Raw genomic sequence first — 19999 nt, forward strand, 5'->3', positions numbered from 1 at the left:
TAGCATACAGATTTTGGAGCCCTTGGAATACTCACCCAGCAAGCAAGTCCCAGACAATTCTAGCAGAGCTGCCAAGGGTGCTATAATTAATCTTGGCTCAGGAACATAGACATGCGATCCTGCTGCCTCTGCTGCATACCTCTCGCAGCGGCACAAGCTAAGGCGGAGTCATGCACCCTCCTGGAGCAGACAGCGAGAGGAATGAGCGACTGGGCTCCCGGCTGCACAACACAAACGGCCACACTTCCAACATAACCAAGAACTGAAGAGCTTTTGAGCAGAAACCCCCCTCCCCAGCAGAACACCCCCCGTTCCTCCCTGGATTCAATTAACATCACTTCTCCGGCACCAGCCAGGCTTCACCAAGGGTCACTACGTATGGCTGGCTCTGCGGGGAGGGCCACAGCTGCCTTCACAAGCAGGCTCCATCAGCCACTGTGTCACTTGGGCCCTTCACAAACCTTGGTCTACAAAGGCCTTGGTCCCATCTGACACGGTGCTGGGAGGAGCAGAGCTGGTGGCAAGTGGCAGCAGAGGGGCAGGGAACATGATTCATCATGAAGAACAGGAAACCGAGGCAGCTGTGAATCTGTCAAGCTGAACTCCAAGCTGGCTCTGCCACACCTCAGTGGTAACTACAGCCCAGAAAAGCTACTGAGGGAGGGGGAGGCCGCAGCCTGCAGCCGTGGCCCCAGCGTCCCTGTGGCCGTGCCTGCACCACGTGTTCTGCAGAGCCAGAGCCAGCGTGGGACAGGTCTGACGGCAGCCCCCAGTGCGACAAGGAAGGACACATGCCAACCAGGGCATACAAACACCAGGATTTATTCCATAATACAAAGCAGGGCCAGCGAAATGGCTCCACGAAAGGCAGGGCCCCCCCCCCACGGGCATGGGATGGGCCGGGGTGGTGCGGGCAGAGGGTGTCTCGGCTGGGAGAACAAAGGGCAGGCCTGGCACAGGTGGGAATGGTGGGTATGGGGTGGAATGGGCACAGAAGGCCTGGCTTTGGCTGGTGTGAGTGGGGAGGGCAAAGCTGACCTGGGCTGGGCAGAGCAGAGCTGTCACAGGCCGGGCAGGGCACAAGAAAAGGATTTAGAGGTGACTCAATCCAGGCTCCAGGCCCCTAGTAGAGAATGTCCTCGAAGCTGAGCAGCAGGAACTGGTGCAGGGAAGATGGCAGGTGCAGCTCAGGCAAGACCTGCAGCAGCCGGCCCTCCAGGTAGCTCCTGAGTGCACAGCGGGCCAGGTGCTGCAGGGAGCGGGGCCTCTGTCCCAGGGAGAAGAGCGACTCGTAGAAATCTGGGTGCTTCTGTCAGGAGAAAAGAGAGAGGTCAGCATGGGCCACGTTTCCTCCATGACAGCAGGCTGGTGCCCCTACCCCATGTCATGTGACAATGGCAACAAATCAGGGCAGACACTTTCCACCAACACTGAACAAGGAGCTCTGTTAGCACAAAGCTCACAGCCTTATCCCTACAGCCGCTTGATTTCTGTCTCTCCCTGTTTCACTGCAGAGCTTCTGCCCAGCACCTTCCCTGCCCCCTCAAACCTTCAGAGGGTGCTTCTGGGACCTGCCCGGTCAGCCAGGCACTGTGGGGTGAAGCCCCAGGTCCCTGAAGACTCTTGGTTCTCTTACCTGCATGATCTCAGCTGGGACAGCCTCTGCCCACTCGTCAGTGACCCGCACACGGTCATAGCTGTTGATCAGCACCTCGATGGTGCGAGGCGAGGAGCAGCAGTAGCGCAACACCTGCAGCAGGGGAGGGGACGGAAGAAGGCTGGTCTCACGCACCAGGCACCGGATTCCCTGCTCTGCTTCTGCTGCCCTGTGATCCTGGGCAAGTCCTGTAACCTGTGTCTTTTCCCAGTCTGTGATGGGCCATGCCCACGTCGCACGTGATGGGCCGTGCCTGAGGGTTGCAGGCCTGCGGGTTGTTATGGCAGCAGGAGGGCTGCGTGTGGGTGGATTCCCTCCCCATCCCCTGACTCCCACTCCCCATGGCCCAGGCCATCAGTAGCTGTCAGAGCCTATTCCAGCTGCACGAGTGAGCCTCATTATCTGGTGTTAATAGGAGATTAATTAGTGTTAATTGTTGATTTTCCTGTATTTTCCCAAAGGGGAGAGCAATCTGCAGATCTCCAGGCTGGGTAATTATTGCACTGCTCGGGAATTAAGGAAGATAGTTAACCCTTTGCTTGCTGGTGTCTCGCACAGAGGAGGCGGCGGGAGCTGGGGACAATGCCCCATGGAAGGAGAGCACCACCTAAGGCCAGTGCCGAAGAGACAGGCCAACTTCACCAAGGCGGGACAGCACCTCGTGGGGCCTGGAGATTAATGGAGCTTGGTGGCAGGGCTGTGTGCTCAGCACACAGAGAAGGCAAGAGACCCCTAGGGGGAAATATCACTCCATGTGTATCCCCCCTCAATACACCTCCCTCTGCAGCCCCCCCAGACTGTGCCTACCCCCACATCACCTGTTCTCCCCACACACGTCAATCTCTGTAGGTCTGGGCATGCCACAACCCCTGCCCACACCCTGGCATGCTGCCCCCCCCTGCGCTGCCCAATCCCCATCACAGCCAGGCAGCATGGCAAGGGAGGGGCAGGTCATAGGCTGTTCAGGGCGCCCCATGGGCGTTCCTGGTAGAACACTGCTCGCCAGGCAGCCGACACGTTCTGCATCCACTGCAGCGCCCGTCCTAGCTGATCTCAGGTCCACATTGCACTGACCCAGCTTGGAGGTGACAGAGGTCTAGCTCATGGTGCCACACTCCCCGGCAGACAGCTTCCACGCTGCCCTCCAGCCCAGCACGCTCTGGGATGAGCCCCAGGCACTGGGAAAACCTGCACGCTCCCTGCAGAGGGGGCAGAGCCAGGAAGTTGCATGTGGCCAGCACCTGGACATGCTGCCTGCAGCTGGCCTCTCCTCACACCTAGACCCCGCCCCACCCCTGCAGGACAAAGCCCTCAGAGCGGAGGCTGCTACTCTCAGGACCATTGGCAAGGAAGGGAGCCCCAGCTGGTGTGACTAGGGGCTGAGCTTGAGTTCCTGCCACTTTGTCCTGCCCTCCATGGCCCTGGTCTAAGAGCACAGGTTCTCCGGAGCATGGCCTCTCTCATGCACCCCCTGTGCCCTGCCTCACCTCAGCCTGGGCCCACACAACCCACACCCTCTCCTGAAGAATGACTGGCCGGACTGACTGCACCAGGACTAACCAACTCAAGCCAAGGGACGATGGCCCACGGACAAAGAGCATCTCCTAAGGCCAGTGCCAGAGAGACAGGCTCACGTTCTCTTTCCCAGCCAAGTCCCCACTGCTCACAACGCCAGGGCTGGGAGCTCACGCCCTCACAGCTCCCCAGGCCCTAGTAACCTCAGCAGGGGGCAGCGGTGCCCTGCCCCGGTAGATACCTGAATATGGCCATTAAAGGGACACAGCTGGGCCCCTCAATCAGCAGCCCAGCCAGGGAAAGGAACCCAAATGCTGGTGCCTGGGGACCTGTAGTGGGGCAGCTGCCCCACTCCTGGAGAACAGGGGTTAAAAGGCAGCCAATCAGGGCCAGGCTGGCCCTATAAAAGAGCTGCCAGGCCACCGGGCAAACAGTCTCCCTCCTGCCTTGGAGGGAGAAGGGCCCGGCTGCCGGGGGCAGGGTACTGGACAGAGCAGGGCTGGGGAAAAGGGCAAGAGGAGCTGGGAAGCTCCTGCCTGGCAACTCCCCAGGCTGAGGCCTTGGTCCAGGCCTAAACAGATCCTGGGGCTGGGAGGTGTAGCCTGGGGATAGGCCGAGGCAGCGGGTCCTACCCCCTTGCTGATGATGAGTGGCCACGACAGACTGCGTCTGCCCCAGCGAGCGGGGGCTGGATGACGACTGGCAGTAGCCATTGATGCAAGGTGGGGATAGAGGGTTGGGGGTTCCCCTGGGAGGGGAGACCCAGAGCATGGGGGTACTGTGGGAGCAGAACCCTGAGGTAAAGGGCACCAGGGTCCGGGAGGGACACGGGGGGCCATCGGCAGGCGAGACACCAGCCTACAGCGGGCGCTCCGGAGGCTGGAGAGCTAATTCCCAAGACGACCAGCAGGAGGCGCCACGCCAGCGAGTCTTTGACTTTGCTATAGGACCCCAATTGCTGGGCAGCAAGAGGGAACTCAAGCCCCTGAGCTGGCCGGGAACAAGACCTCGACAAGGGGAGGGGGCCCTGACTGCAGGGGAGGGAATGCCTCCTGGAGGGGACCCTGTTCACACACCCCTCTCACGCAGCACCCATCCTGCTGCTGCCCCAGGCTGTTCCACACCTTGATGAGGGCCCCGGGCCAGATGCGTATGGAGCCATGGTTTAGCAGCGCCTGCACCACGAGCTCTGGACGGTGCCCCAGCTTGTAGGCTGCCACCTGCAAGATGTTGTGCATGGCTGTGTTGCCGCTGTAGCTCATAATGTTGACACTGGCGCCGTGGGCCAGCAGCAGCTCCACCACCCGGGCGCTGGCGTTCTTGCAGGCCTGGTGCAGCGGGCGCTGCTGGTCCTGGTCCGCAGCATCGACGCTGGCACCGCTCTGCACCAGCTGCTGGCAGACGCGATAGTAGCGCTCCATGTCCTGGGGTGGGTGCGCCTGGGCGCAGGCGGCATTCAGGGGGGTCTGACCCTCCTCGTTCTTGGCCTCCAGCCCCGCTCCATGGCGCAGGTACAGCTGGACGTGCTCTTCCAGGCCGTGCCGTGCTGCCACGTGCAGCGCTGTGTCCTCTTCCTCCTCCGTCTGGCTGTTCACGCTGGCACCATATTGCAGCAGCAGCTGCGCACACCTGCAGGGCGTGGGACCCCTCAGCCATGCGTTTCTCCCTCCTCTGCCCAACACCTACCCACTATCCCCCACAACTACCCACTGCCCCCTAACCCCCATCTGCTGTCCCATCCACCCACCGCCTGCCCGCTAGCACCCCCTTCCCCCCACCAACCGCCTGCCCCCCTCTCCACCCTCAGTCCCCATCTACCTACCGCCTGCCCGCTAACCTCCCTCCCCCCCCCCCCCCCCCCCTACCCCCTATCCCCCCCGCAACTACCCACTGCCCCCTAACCCCCATCTGCTGTCCCATCCACCTACCGCCTGCCTGCTAGCCCCCCTTCCTCCCGCCATCCACCCACCGCCTGCCTCCTAGCCCCCTTCCCCCCGCCATCCCCCATCCACCCACCCCCTGCCTGCTAGCACCCCCTTCCCCCCACCATCCACCAACCGCCTGCCCCCCTCTCCACCCTCAGTCCCCATCTACCTACTGCCTGCCCGCTAACCTCCCTCCCCACCCCCATCCGTCTACCCACTATCCCCCCCGCAACTACCCACTGCCCCCTAGCCCCCATCTGCTGTCCCATCCACCTACCACCTGCCCGCTAGTCCCCCTTCCCCCCGCCATCTCCATCCACCCACCACCTGCCTGCTAGCCCCCCCCACTCCCCATCTACCTACCGACTGCCCACTAGCCCCCCTCCCCACCCTGTCCCCCATCCACCTACCGCCTTCCCACTAGCTCCACCCACCAACCTCCATCCACCCACCCCCTGCCTGCTAGCACCCCTTCCCCCCGCCATCCACCCACCGCCTGCACGCTAGCCCCCTCTCCACTCCCCCCCACTAACCCCCATCCACCCACCCCCTGCCTGCTAGCAGGGGCGGCTCTATGGTTTTTGCCGCCCCAAGCGCAGCAGGCAGGCGGCTTTCGGCGGCACGCCTGCGGCTGGTCCACTGGTAACACGGATTCGGCAGCATGCCTGCAGGAGGTCCGCCGGTGCCACGGCATCGGCGTCCCCGCCGCCGAATTGCTGCTGAAGCTGCGGGACCAGCGGACCTCCTGCAGGCACGCCGCCGAAAGCCACCCGCCTGCCACCCTCACAGTGACCGGCAGGCCGCCCCCCACGGCTTGCCGCCCCAGGCATGTGCTTGCTACCCTGGTGCCTGGAGCCGCCCCTGCCTGCTAATCCCCTATGCATCCCTTAACCCACCCCCTCAACCATTCCCCTCACCGCCCACCATTCCCCCCCCAACCTCCAGTTAGCCCCAGACCCGCCTGCCCTGCCCCCACCTACCGGCCTGGTTACTAGCCCCTCAGTCACTCATGACCATCACTCAATCCTGCCATTCATCCATCCTATGCTGACACCCCGTTGTGCACACACCTCTCCCACAATCCCAGTGGTTGGGCCCTGGCATCCCAGGCTCCAGGGGCCCTGTACTCAGACCAGTTGGTTCCAACAAACAGGACAAGGGACTGGGCAGCAGGACTCCTGGGTTCTATCCCAGCTCTGCCCCGGACTTGCTGTGTGGCCTGGGGCACGTCCATCACTCCGTGCCTCAGTCTGCCCCTGCCTGTGGATGGTCTGCTCCTACCTGACCCCCTGTGACATGGTTTGGGCTTTGCCAGTGCAATGCACGCTGGCTGGGCCTCACTCGCCTCCTGCTGGGGTTGTGGGCACGAGCCCTGCTGGCTGGGGAGGCAGTGACCCACCCACCTGAGCCAGCCCCATGCTCAACAACCAGCAGCTCGGCTTTGGGATGGAGCCTGCAGTCAGCTACCAGAGTCCGACCCCACTGTGCTGTGCTGTACAGGCAGGCCTGGGCAGCCCGAGCTGCCGGGGCTAAAGCAGGCCTCTCCCCCATGGGCTGTGGCACCCAGACACTCAGCCCTGGGCTGGCGCTTGGCCCTGGGGCGGGGCTGCTAACAGGCCCTGCGTGTGCGTGCACAGGCGGGTTGGGGTTTGCGGGCCCCCCCCCCCAGAGGAAACTCACTGGATGGAGGCTGGGCTCTTGCAGAGGTGCAGGGGCTGGTAGCCAGCCTCAGAGACAGTCTTGGGGTCAGCCCCGAAGGAGAGCAGCAGGCGCACGCAGTCCGTTCTGGCCGCCGCGCAGGCCTCGTGCAGAGCTGTCTTACCGCCAGGTGCGAAGTCCACGGCAGCGCCCCTCAGCAGCAGGTGCCTGAGGCAGTCCAAGTAGCCGCGCCCAGCCGTGATGTGGAGCGGCGCGGTGAGCTCCTGCTCGTAGGTCAGCGACCACAGTCCTGCAGCGGGAGAAGGGCTGTGAGGGGGACAAACGCACACATAGCCACAGTGCCCACCCCTGCCTCTCCCCACCAAACCCTCTCCCACAGGAGATCAGCCCCTCCTTCTCTCAGCCCCCCACCACACTGCTCCCCTGCCCCCAGCTCGCCCTGCAGCTCCACCGGGACCAGGCGTCCGAGGAAACCTGCTGGGCTTGGAGCTCGTGCAGTGGGGGGATCTCCAGGCCACACTGAGTCCCACCCTAGAGCTGCCTGTGGGTGAGGCTCGCCCGTGGGGCACGGCCAGGTGCCATGGGAAGGGGATTTGCTCTCTCAGCTGCACCCAGCAATGGTGTGCTCGCCAAGACAGGCAATCAGGACAAGGCATATCAAACACTCAGAAAGGGAGGGGGGCTTCTGGTCATAGGCGCCGGCTCCGGGGCTGGAGCACTCACGGGGAAAAAATGGTGGGTGCTGCCCCCTATCAGCTTCTCCCCACCTCCCCCACTGGCAGGCCCCCTGGATCAGCTGTTTTGATCAGCCTCCCCCTCCCTCCCCACGCCTCCCGCACAGCAGGAAGGGGTGGGATGGGGGCAGGGCCCGGGTCAGAGCCGGGGGTCAAGCACCCCCCTGGTGCCTGTGCTCCCAGTCTCCACAAGCCCTGGGCAGTGGAGGTCCCAGGGGTGACCACAGCGGTCAATGCGGGGCATTGTGGGACAGCTGCTCGACCATAGCATCTCCACTCGTGCTGCATTGCCCTAAGGACATGGACGGTAGCTCAGAGCCACTTGGGGAGGTGGTGTCACTGGGGTGGCATGCGGGGCACCCACATCGGGGGGAGACACATGCACGACTAGGTTGATGCAAGCTGCCCTGCGTGTGGTGTGGCCCAGGCCCGAGCGCCTTACTCAATACTTCACATTGCAAATGCTTCAACTGATTTGTCCTCCTTTCCCACATCCTTAACAAAAGGATCAAAGCATGTTCATGGCACCTTTGCCCATGGACGGCGGGCAATAGAGGCTGGGGGAGGCTAAGTCTCCCAAATCTCCACTAATGCTCCGCGCCGGCACCCTGGGGACAGGCCGCGGCAGGGCTCAGAGCTCCTCTGGGGACCCAGGCTCAAGGCTCAGCCCCAGCTGGGGCTCCCCCGGGCTGCTCTGGGCCAGCCAGGGTTCAGGGCTACTCCGGGCACTGGCCGGGGTTCGGGGCCAGGCAGTGAAAGCGGGAGGGCGGAGGAGGCGGAGTTGGGGGCAGGGCCTCAGGGGAAGAGGCAGGGGTCTAGCCTCCCCAAACTTGGGGCGCAGGCGCCACCCCCGCCTTTGCCATGGCACTGAGCCGGCAGAAGACACTGTATATTAAAGCCCAAACCTCGTCTGAAACTGTTAACGTTGAATGGTGACCTAGTTATATTAACACCTTTGGTCCATGTATTCAAGTTAAATTAATACAGCATCCCAACCCCCCACCCCAGACAGCACCAGCACCACCACCTGCCCTGCCCTAACACCCCAGACAGGGTCAGCGACACCCCCTGCCCTGCCCCAACATCCCCCAGACAGCACCAGTGACACCCTCTGCTCTGCCCCAACCCCCCAGACAGCACCAGTGACACCCCCTGCCCTGCCCCAACCCAGACAGTACCAGTGACACCCCCTGCCGTGCCCCAACACCCCCCTAGACAGCACCAGCGACATCCCCTGCCCTGCCCCAACGTCCCCATGATAGAACCAGTGACACCCTCGCCCTGCCCCAAACCCCCCAGACAGGTGACTAATAAATGCTCCCTAGTTTCGAACAGACTGCCTTGCCTCACAGATTGTAATGCTCCCTAAGAAGGAAAAGCCTCTCTCAGTCATCTGATCTCGACTGGCCTCACTGGTGAGGACCACGGAGAGAAACGAGGGTTGCTGGAACGCAAAGAGTCAGTCTCGGAGTCCTTGAGAATAAAATGATCTGGCCTTGGGAACAGGTGGGCTCTGGCCCACTGAAGGGGTTACACCAGGGGTTCTCAAACTGGGGGTCGTGAGCTGTCACCCTCCACCCCAAACCCCGCTTGCCTCCAGCATTTATAATAGTGTTAAATATAAAAAAATTGTGTTTTTAATTTACAAGGGTGGGGGGTCGCACTCAGAGGCTTGTTGTGTGAAAGGGGTCACCAGTACAAAAGTTTGAGAACCACTGGTGTAAGATCTGAGGCCTTTGTCTGCAGCCATATTAGGACAGCAATAGCCATGAGCTAAAAAGCAGGAAGTCACATCCTCACATTCCATCTAAATTACATTACAAAAAATGTAATATCGGGCTGTTAAGAAGGCGATCCTGTCCTAATAGCACCCACCAGCACCAGATAATAATCTAGCTCTTAAAATGGTTAAAGAAAACTTCATTTGATGGCATTCTGTCCAGCAAGAAACCACTTATCAATAGGTTTCAGAGTAGCAGCCATGTTAGTCTGTATCCGCAAAAAGAACAGGAGTACTTGTGGCACCTTAGAGACTAACAAATTTATTAGAGCATAAGCTTTCGTGGACTACAGCCCACTTCTTCGGATGCATATAGAATGGAACATATATTGAGGAGATATATATACACACATACAGAGAGCATAAACAGGTGGGAGTTGTCTTACCAACTCTGAGAGGCCAATTAAGTAAGTGAAAAAAAAAAAAACCTTTTGAAGTGATAATGCATTCTATATGCATCCGAAGAAGTGGGCTGTAGCCCACGAAAGCTTATGCTCTAATAAATTTGTTAGTCTCTAAGGTGCCACAAGTACTCCTGTTCTTTTCACTTATCAGTAGTCGTGGGTGTGAAATCTATACTTCTCTGTTGTTTGGCCTTTATGGACCCTACTGCTCTATTGTTTATCTATATGGTTTCGGTTGGGTTCTTTAATGGTTTCTGTCTGTTGCATAACTAATTTTGCGAGAGGTAAATCAACTAAGGTGGTGGGCTCTGATTGGTTAAATAATTGTTTCACAGTATGTTAGGATTGGTCAAATAATTATTTTGTAGCACTTTAGTTTAAAATGATTGGTTAAGGTGCAGCTAAGCAGGACTCAAGTGTCACTATATAAACTGGGGTCCAAGAGGAAGTTCTTGGGAACCAGCTCCAGGCCCCAGCGTCAGAGCTGCCAGACCTCAACACCCTGCCAATGACACCGTGCAGAAGCTGGAGTCCCCCAGATGACCTGATCCTGACCGGCCAGCGAGAAAAGCTCATCTGCCTTATTGGGAGTGGTGAGCACTGTAGGCTTAGCGTGTGCCTTCTGTTTTGGGGATTGTTAATAAATAGCGGTTAAGGCAGAGGTCCCCAAACTTTTGAGGCTTGTGTCCCTCCTTACCGCTGTCTGCACAACACCCCGGGGCCAGGGGTGGGGCCACAGCTGGGGGGGGTGGCGGACAGGGGTAAGGGGCTGGGGTCACAGCTAGGAGTGAGGCTGTGGCCAGGGGCCGAGGTTGGGGGCGGGAGCAGAGCCACACTGAAGCTGGGGCCAGGGCCAGGAACGCAGCTGGGAGTGGAGAGGGTCTGAGTGGCGTCAGGGTGGGGGTGCCTAAATTCGCCCGGTTACAGCTTGAGCTCATGGAAGGTAAAGGTGGGGTGCCCTAGCATTCAGGTAACACTGGAAACTGCTTAAAGGCTGGGGCATAGCACAGATGCTGTGAATCCATCAGACGACTTCATCACCGCTTTATTCTAAGTCACCCCAGCAACACTTCCTCTTTGTCACCCAGCAGGCATGGCAGAGGTACATCCAAAGCCCCAAGAGTTTCCTGCCTACTTCCCAGCAAGGGTATCTGAATATTGCCCAGGAACACGTATGTTTAGGGCCTACCAAATTCCCGGCCATGAAAAACGCGTCACGACCCATGAAATCTGGTCTCCCCCGTGAAATCTGGTCTTTTGTGTGCAGATTTCAGTCCCAGTTTGTCCCACCTCTCCCCCCTTTGAGACCGAACTGAGCGGGGTCACCTGGGGAAATTTGAACCTACCCACGTTCCCATGGATGCCCCAACATCCCTCCCATTCTTTGGTGAGAATTACACCAGGCCCTTTTCAGAGTAGCAGCCGTGTTAGTCTGTATCCGCAAAAAGAAGAACAGGAGTACTTGTGGCACCTTAGAGACTAACAAATTTATTAGAGCATAAGCTTTCGTGGACTACAGCCCACTTCTTCGGATGCATATAGAATGGAACATATATTGAGGAGATATATATACACACATACAGAGAGCATAAACAGATGGGAGTTGTCTTACCAACTCTGAGAGGCCAATTAATTAAGAGAAAAAAAACTTTTGAAGTGATAATCAAGCTAGCCCAGTACAGACAGTTTGATAAGAAGTGTGAGAATACTTACAAGGGGAGATAGATTCAATGTTTGTAATGGCTCAGCCATTCCCAGTCCTTATTCAAACCGGAGTTGATTGTGTCTAGTTTGCATATCAATTCTAGCTCAGCAGTCTCTCGTTGGAGTCTGTTTTTGAAATTTTTCTGTTGTAATATAGCCACCCACAGGTCTGTCACTGAATGACCAGACAGGTTAAAGTGTTCTCCCACTGGTTTTTGAGTATTTTGATTCCTGATGTCAGATTTGTGTCCATTAATTCTCTTGCGTAGAGACTGTCCAGGCCCTTTCAGTTTCACGCTCCCCTTTAGGTCGGGGGTGCTCGATGGCACTCGTAGTTTGCATGTGGGAAGGCTTATGCGGCCCGTGCCCTTTTCCCACCCCAATACCCCTGGGGTTCAAACTGGGCTGGGGTCTTCTCCCAGCGCTCCAGTCTGGAGGGTTGTGATTTGGGCTCTCTTGGTTCAGAGCCCCCCTTTTGACCTCGGCCACCCTCTGGAAAGGCTCCTCTATTATGGGCAAGGGTCCTAAAGCCGTTTTCCCCTTGTCCCAGGCCTTCCTCCCCCTCTGACAGGGGTCACAGGATCGGCAGTACTGTCGGACAGTAACAAAGACCCCAGGCCAGTAAAAGCTCCGTAGCAGCCTCTGCTGGGTACGCCAGGTTCCCTGGTGCCCTGAGAGGGGAATGTCATGGGCCCGGCACAGCAGCTGGCGGCGATACGTCCGCGGTACCACCAGCTGCCTCCTGATCCCCCCTGACTCCATTTTCCCTGGGGGAGCCCATTCTCGGTACAGGAACCCCTTCTCCCACAGGAACCTTTTCTGGCAACCTCTCCCCATGGTCTGTACCGCACTGAAGTCGGCCAGGTCCCTTATCTTCCGCAAGGAGGGATCTCTCTGCAACTCGGCCTGGAACTCAGCAGCTAGGACAGGAATGGGCACCTGCTCTCTCTCCCCGGCTGGGTCTGAAGCCACAGCCTCCTTGAGCCGTGTCCCTGGGTGTTCCCTCCCCACCAGGTTAGGGTCCTGCGCCTCGGGCAAGGCACCCTCCCTGTTGTCAGGGTACAGTGCCCCTCGCCGGCTCTGGCTACGGGTCACGACCAGGGCACCCTGGGAGTTGCTTGGCCAGTCCTCCAGGTCCCCGTCCCCCCCATCAACACCTCAGTGGGCAAATATGGGTGTACCCCCACATCCTTGGGGCCTTCCTTGGCCCCTCACTTCAGGTGTACCCTCGCCACAGGCATCTTGAATGGGGCCCCGCCCACCCCTGTCAGGGTCAGGTAGGTGTTGGGCATCACCTGATCTGGGGCCACCACCTTGGGCCGAGTCAGCGTCACCTCAGCGCCCGTATCCCAGTATCCATTGACCTTCCTCCCCTCCACATCCAGGGGAACAAGGCACTCACTCCACAGGGACTGCCCCGCGTCCACCCTGTAAACGGAGAACCTTGAGTCCGGAGCATCCAGCCCCCAAGAGGAGCTGGCCTGGGGCACTCTTCCCTCCTGAGCCGTTGGGAAGCTGTCGGCCCCCCTTTCCTGGGCCGTCTTCCCCTCATCCGGCTGGGTCTCTACCAAGTTGACCCTCTGTGGGTTCAGTCTGCTCAGTCTGTCCCTGAGCTTGGGGCACTGGGCCCGTATGTGGCCTCTCTGGCCACAGTAACAGCAGCCCATGTCCCGTGGGTCCTCTTGAGCCGGTCGGTTGGTCCTGACGCTGGGTGTTTCCCTTGGGAGGTGGTTCTCCATGTTTCCCCTTTGGGAGGTCCCATGGTCACTCTCTTCCTGCATCGTGGCGGGCCTGTTCCTTTGGGACTCCTCCCTGTCATCCCCTGCCCGACTGTCCACAAACTCGTCGGCCAGCCGGCCTGCGTGCTGCGGGTTCTCTGGCTTCTGGTCCATCAACCATCGCCTCAGGTCGGATGGGCACTGCTCATACACGTGCTCCAGTACGAATAGGTCAAGCAGGTCCTCTTTAGCTTGGGCTTCAGCTGTCCACTTGCGGGCATACCCCTGAGCCCGGTTGGCCAGTTGGAGGTATGTGACCTCACGGGTTTTACGCTGACTCCGGAACCTTGTTCGGTACATCTCAGGGGTCAGCCCAAACTCGCGGAGCAGGGCCTTTTTGAACAGTTCGTAGTCCCCTGTCTCCGCCCCTTTCAGTCAGCTGTACACCTCCCTGGCTGTGGAGTCCAGTGAGGGGATGAGAAACTGGAGCCTGTCTGCAGGGTCAACCTGGAGCAGCTCGCAGGTATTCTCAAAGGCCTCCAGGAAGTCATCCATGTCCTCCCCCTCCTTGTGTGGGGCCAGGAAGCACTTATCAAAGCTCTTTGCAGTCTTGGGTCCCCCCTCGCTCACCGCAGCCGGGGCCCCACTGCTCCTCGGCCTGGCCAGTTCCAGCTCATGCTGACGTTGTTTCTCCTTCTCTTCCTGCTCCTGCTTCAGTTCTTGCTGCCTTAACTTGAGCTCTTTCAGTCTCAGCTTCCTGTCATTTTCCAGTCGCACCGGCTCCCGGGATGGGGAGCTCCGCCGGGACGATCCCCTGCTGGCTGCCGGGGTCAGGGTGCCCTCGGTATTTGCTGGGCTTCCCCCACCCCTTCCCCTAGGTATAGGTAGGCAGGGTCTCGGGATGTCCTTGGCAGCAGTTTGACCCCTCCCAGCCATGTCAGGCCCCGGGGCCCACACTGCATCCGCCAGGCGGCTTCCCTCAGGGACAGGGCTCGGTTCATCCAAGCGATCCCTCTCCTCCAGCTGGGCAATTAGCTGTTCTTTGGTGGACCTCCCAATGCGCAGCCCCCTCTGCCTGCACAGCTCCACCAGGTCGCTCTTAAGGCATTTAGCATCCATCCTCCTGCTGGCCACTCGCCCGCCTGTGCTCTCCGCTTTCCACCATTCCCGGGGGACCCCTAGTGTGCCAGCCCTTCTTCAGGTCACCATCTCTCTGCCAGGGTCGAGCTGCAGACTCCTCCGCCCCGGGGACCGCTCGCTGCGACTCCCCGGGGGACCCTGTTATTGCAACAGTCCTTTCTCTGGTCACACACTCCCAGGGGTTAATCGACCCCTGAAACCGTCTCTCTCTGATTCTTCAGCCCACCTGGTCCCCGTCAATCCCCCTTCGCTTTACTGCTCCCCAGTCACTTACGGCAGGAAGCGCCGTCCACAGGGTGCAGTAGATCCCACCTCTACCACCAGTTGTCACGGAGTGTGCGGGGACACAAGGCCCTGCACCCCCGGCTTCCTGCGATTCACTATGACTCTCAGCCAGCCAGTAAAGCAGAAGGTTTATTTAGACGACAGGAACACGGTCCAAGACAGGACTTGCAGGTACAGACAACAGGACCCCACCAGTTAGGTCCATCTTGGGGTTCCAGGGGCACCACAGCCCCATTGGGGGGTCAGAGCCCCGTCTGGGCTCCCCTCCATTACAAGCCAGCTCCAAAACTCCAACTCCCTCCAGCGTCTCTCACCCAGCCTCTCCCCAGCTCCTCCCCCAGCCTTTGTCCAGTTTCCCCGGGCAAAGGTGTCACCTGGCTCCAACCCCCTTCCTGGGTTCTCACATTACATGCTCAGGTATCTTCCCTCAAGGCCAGTCTCTCATCCCCCAATGCAGACCGTCGCAGCCAAACTCCCCACTCAGCATTCAAAGACCACGTTAAGAACAGTCCCAGTTCATCACAACCCCCACCCCATCCCGATTTTTCACACTTGCTGTCTGGTCACCTTATCCCAGCGCAACAGCACTGGAAACGCTGGGCACCCTACCATCAGGCTGGCCTGAGTATCAACTGCAGTGCAGCCGCGGCTGAGCTGTGCAGAATATAAACCCGCCTGAAACCACTGGGCATGTTCTTGGCACAGCTCAGCCAGGCCAGCGCTGCCACGGCCCCGGCGCTACAGCTACTGGCGCTAGCTCGTTGAGAGCTAGGGGTGTATGTGCACACAAGCGGAGTCACGCCCCTAGTCTGCAGTGTGGACGTAGCCCTAGAGACTGGGATGGGGACCCGGGTTGGATATAAAACACCCTAGTGCTCCCTCCCCATCCCCCAGCACTCCCTCATCACCCTCTGGTGCTCCCTCTGCCCCCAACACACATCCGCCTGGACTCCCTTCCCCTTGACACCCCCCCAGCACTTCTTCTCCCCCCATGGCCCCCCTGTACTTCCACCCATTTAGCACTCTGCCCTAGCACTCCCTCTCACCCCCCAGCCTCCACCCACCAAGCACTCTGTCCCCCAGGTGCTCACTCTCACCAAGTTTCCGGCTGGTCCACCGCAGCTCGTCACCCTTGGATTCAATGATGAGGTTGACGGCAGCGCTCTCAGTGAAATGCTTCCGCACCGCCTCCAGGTCCCCGGTGAAGAGCGCATTCTGCACCAACACATCTCGGCACTCGATCGGCTCCATGCGGCTGCTGCGGAATCCCCGGCCCCCGGGCGTTGGGGCCATCAGGCCTTGTTCCATGTGCCCGGTGTGCGTGCACCTGCCCACCAGATCCTCGTCCGGCTGCAGTGCAGAGCTGAAGGGGCAGCTGTAGCCCGTCATGGGGAGACACACGGGGTGAGTCTTGGCTTTATAAAGGGGCAGTTGGCTGCTGCAGCCCCAGAGCTCCTGGCTCAGTGGCGTGTCCTTGGTGGGCTGCTCCCGGATGCAGGCTGCTCAGGGCTGGCTGGTTGGGTCAGGCACAGGCCTGACTCAGCCTTTATAAATAGCGCTCTTGGCAGCACCTACCACCAGAGTTTGTTTATCCTCCGCGGCTGGCACTCATCTCCAGGGTCACTTTGGGCAGGGGCAGGCCCCTGACTGCTCGCTCTCCCTGGCTAGCACAGGGCAGTGCGGACTCTTTCCCTGTGCCCCTGGGCAGTGGGTGCAGGGACGGAGGAGCCATGCCCACAGCACCCGGAAATGTGCACCGCAGAGCAGAGCCAGCCTGCCCCAGAGCTCACTGGAATGTGGTGCAATACAGGAGCAGCACGCAGGGGGGTGCATCTGAGACAGGAGTTGGGGGCGATGACAGGGCCAGGTTAAGCCTGCTCTCCTTTACCCTCTGTACATGGCCCCTGGGATATAGAGCAGCAGAGTAGTGACGACCCTGGAGGAGCCCAGAGAGAACTGGGGGGTGGGGGGAGGAAATACTAGGGCAAGACTTGGCTGGGGCAGTGCAGTGAATAGACCTCACCTAGGGCCATGGGACTGGGCAGGAGTGGGGAGCAGGGAACGGGGACTGTGCATTGCAGTCTCTTTCCAAAGGCAGGGAAGGGACACACTCTCGCTATGGGGCTCTCGGGAGACCCCTCTGGGAACCCTGCACTCCACTCTAAGCCCCATGGTCCCAGAGGCCTGCCCAGGCGCAGGGAGGGGCCAGCCCATTTCTGTGCAGTGTCCAAATCCAGCCCCCAGAAAAGGGAGGAAACCAGTTCTCTCCAGCTGCTTCAGAGGGGAGAGGTTCCTATGGAAACCACCAGGGCTTTAAAGAGCTTTTCCGTTTGGTTAAGTCACACCAGAACACAGCAGCCATCTCAGAGCCACGACCTGGTTCGGGGTGAGAGAGATGCAGCTGCCAATGCTCCCCCAGTCAGAGACGTGCTCCCAGGAGGACACCCCAGGTGGGCCGTGTGGCTGGGGTGGTTCCCTGGCCTGGCCTGGCTGGGCTGGTTCTGCCGCCTCACGAGGCAGGAACACTATTTTTTGCATGTATTTCTCTTGTGAGTTTGTTCCAAAGTAAGAAGGTGGGAATGGGAGCTGGCCCCTGTGAAGCATCTAGGAGCTAGCTTGGGCTCTCTGCTCTGCTGCCTGGCTGAGCTGTCAGGCTCTCCTGGGCTCATGGCACCTTTAGCTGGGACACCACAAGCTGTTCAAGCAGCTCCAGCCATCGTGAGAGGGGAAAAGCAGCCACTGGGAATCACTCTAGATAAAGCAACAGAAAAGATTTGCATGGTCCCTTGAAAGATGTGTTAACTCCTTATGCTAAACAATCTGTTCCACCTTGCACTGAGCTGTGTGCTCTGAGGCCAGGTCTGCAATGCAGACCTAGGTCAGTGTAACTATGTCGCTCAGGGGTGTGAAAAGTCTGGAGACCTTCTCCTGCTGACACAGCTACCGCCTCTCGGGGAGGTGGATTAACTACACGGATGGGAGAAGCTCTCCCGTCGGCATAGGAGCCTCTTCACTTAGGCTATGTCTACACTACCACTTATGTCGCTCGGGGAGTGAAAAAACCATCCCTCAAGCAATGTAAATTACACTGACAGAACCCCGGTGTGCACAGCGCTGTTGGGGGGAGAGCTTCTCCTACCGACACAGCTACCGCTGCTCACAGAGATGGCTTTATTATACTGACAGCAGCACTCTCTCCCGTCGGCATCGAGCGTCTTCACCAGACGTGCTGCATCGCTGTATGTGTAGACATGCCCTTAAGCACTGCAGCCGCACAGCTGTGTCAGTGCAGCTGCGCTGATGCAGCGTTTTAACCTTGCCCAGACCTGAAGAAGAGCTCGGTGTAGCTTGAAAGCTCGTCTCTCTCACCAACAGAATTTGGTCCAATAAAAGATATTCCCTCCCCGCCCTTGTCTTTCAGAAACCAAACAAGAAAGCTCTGCTAAGGCAAGTCTGAACCTCGCAATTACTGAACTGACTCTCAAGGCTGGCTTGTCTCCAAAGGTTCAATGAGGTCTACAAGCCCATCTGAGTCAAAGCTCCTACAGCCAGACGTCCGAGAGTTCCCGAGCCCACTTCTGACTGGAACATGCAGAAGTATCTTTCGTGCCCCACTTAACTCTAAATAGGATGAACTGATTTTGCCCAAACTTTAAAATAATAATAATGGGAAAAAATGCACTTCTGGGCCACTCTCCTGGCTGGAGAATCCCAGCGCAAGGGGAACTGGCCTGTGGAAGTTTGGAACCACTGCAAACGGCCAGTGAGAATGTAGCGGACAGAGGCACAGCCCCCCTGGGAGCTCCCATGCAACCTAGGAGACACCTTGTCTCTGCCTTGCTCCATCCCTACTGTTCATTCTCTGTTAAGCGCTGGCAGTGACCTAGATGCCGAGCCAGACGCACAAGGGAGTCGCCGCCCTGCAGAGAATGTGCTGCGAACCAGCCGAGCCACCATGGCAGGAATCTGGCCAGAAGAGGCCCCCGCCCCCCGACTTCCTGCAAATACAGAGCTACCCAGGGCTTTATCCAGTTTAAATGGCTGGAGCAATGCAGCTCCCACCACCTCCCAGTGGCACCGTCCAGTAACCAGCAGCGCCTGGCGTTCTTCCCCTTTGCTCAGTCACTCACACCCCATGATCCAGTCAGACCCCCAGGGCTACACTAAGCTCCTCTCCCTTCTCGGGGCTCTGCAGCCTGTCCCCACACACTGGCACACCCTCAGGCAGCTACACAGCTCCTGGAGCTCCCTCCATGTGAGGGCCGAGAGCCCCAGAGTTGAGTGCAAGGTCTGAGGGGAGGGGGAAGAGAGGAGCATGGTGTCCCGTGTGCATGTGTGTCTGTTCCCAGCTCCCTATAGGGATGGGGGCACCCTCTTCTCAGGGACTGGGGACCCAGAGCTGCATGCAGGGTTCAGTGGATGGGAGCTGAGCAGAGGGGCCCAGAACCCTAGAGGGAGGGGCTGCCCCCCATTCTCTGGAGTAGAGACATCTGGGTGCACAGCTCAGAGCTGCCTGGGCTCAGGGGCAGGGGGCTCGTTCCCTCTCAGGGCTGCATGAGGGCAGTGACCCAGACCACGGGCCCGCTCAGACTGGAGCTGGGCAGACCCCCACCGTGCTCCCGATTGCCATTCCAGGCGTAGTTCTTGGCTCTGTCTCACCACACATGCACCACTTTTGCTCATCCTCCCCAGGGTACATGCACTCATGCCCCTACATGCGCACACACACATACCCCACATGCATGCACAACCCCCCACATGCACCCAGTACATGCATACACGTACACACATGCGCAAACACACACCACATGCATGCACAAAGCCCTAGGCTCACCCCACATGCACACACATGTGCACAAACACAGACACATGCACAGATACCCCCCCAGGTTTGTTCCATATGTGCACTTGCACTCCCCCGGCTCACTCCCATCTTTCTGCACAGACGGGCGCGACGAAGAATAAGTTGACTTTATGGGGCTGCCCTGCCCCAAGGGCCCCAGAGCATAAAGCCCGGGGAGGGATGTGCAGGGCCCCTCAGCCAGCACTATTTCTTCCCCTTCTTTCCTTTCTTGTCCTTCCCCTTTCCCTCCTTCCTGTCTGCGCTCTCCTGCGCTGCCTTGAGTCGCTTCTTACCCAGTGGCGTCTTCACGTACCAGTCCTGCCAAGAGGGTGCAAAGGAGTGGGGGAGGTCAACGCAGAGCTGATGCTGCATTGCAGAGAACACCCCGGGTTGGGGGGATGGCAGGGGTGAGCCTGAGTCAGCCCCTAATGGTGACAGTAACATGGGGGGCAGGGAACAGGATGGGGTGTGGGGCTGGAGGGAAGGGCCCCCCTGTGCCTGCCCCAAGGGGTGACAGTAATGTGGGGGGCAGGGACCAGGCTGGAGGAAGAGGCCCCAGAGGGGTGACAGTAACATGGGGGCAGGGACCAGACTGGGGTGGGGAGCTGGAGGGAAGGGCCTCCCTGTGCCTGCCC

At 59.3% G+C, this 19999-nt stretch overlaps 2 protein-coding genes across 2 annotated transcripts in view; both read right to left on the reverse strand.

Moving 5' to 3' along the window:
- Window positions 1–806: 806 nt before the first annotated feature.
- On the reverse strand, window positions 807–17185 carry ASB10 (ankyrin repeat and SOCS box containing 10). The gene is made up of 5 exons (XM_034759863.1): window positions 15619–17185; window positions 6778–7045; window positions 4297–4801; window positions 1637–1750; window positions 807–1309 (listed from the first exon to the last, which is right to left on the reverse strand). The coding sequence occupies exons 1-5, from the start codon at window positions 15908–15910 to the stop codon at window positions 1124–1126; spliced, it is 1365 nt and encodes a 454-aa protein (XP_034615754.1). The 5' UTR covers window positions 15911–17185; the 3' UTR covers window positions 807–1123.
- A 2202-nt stretch (window positions 17186–19387) lies between these two features.
- Window positions 19388–19999, reverse strand: part of IQCA1L (IQ motif containing with AAA domain 1 like) — a 58168-nt gene continuing 57556 nt past the window's right edge. Inside the window, exon 20 of the mRNA XM_034763848.1 lies at window positions 19388–19682. Within this exon, the coding sequence (XP_034619739.1) occupies window positions 19569–19682 (114 nt within the window). The 3' untranslated portion in view covers window positions 19388–19568. The remainder of the gene's footprint in view (window positions 19683–19999) is intronic.

Source organism: Trachemys scripta, chromosome 2 (genome assembly GCF_013100865.1).
Source record: "Trachemys scripta elegans isolate TJP31775 chromosome 2, CAS_Tse_1.0, whole genome shotgun sequence".
In the NCBI taxonomy this organism is placed as follows: Eukaryota; Metazoa; Chordata; order Testudines; family Emydidae; genus Trachemys; species Trachemys scripta.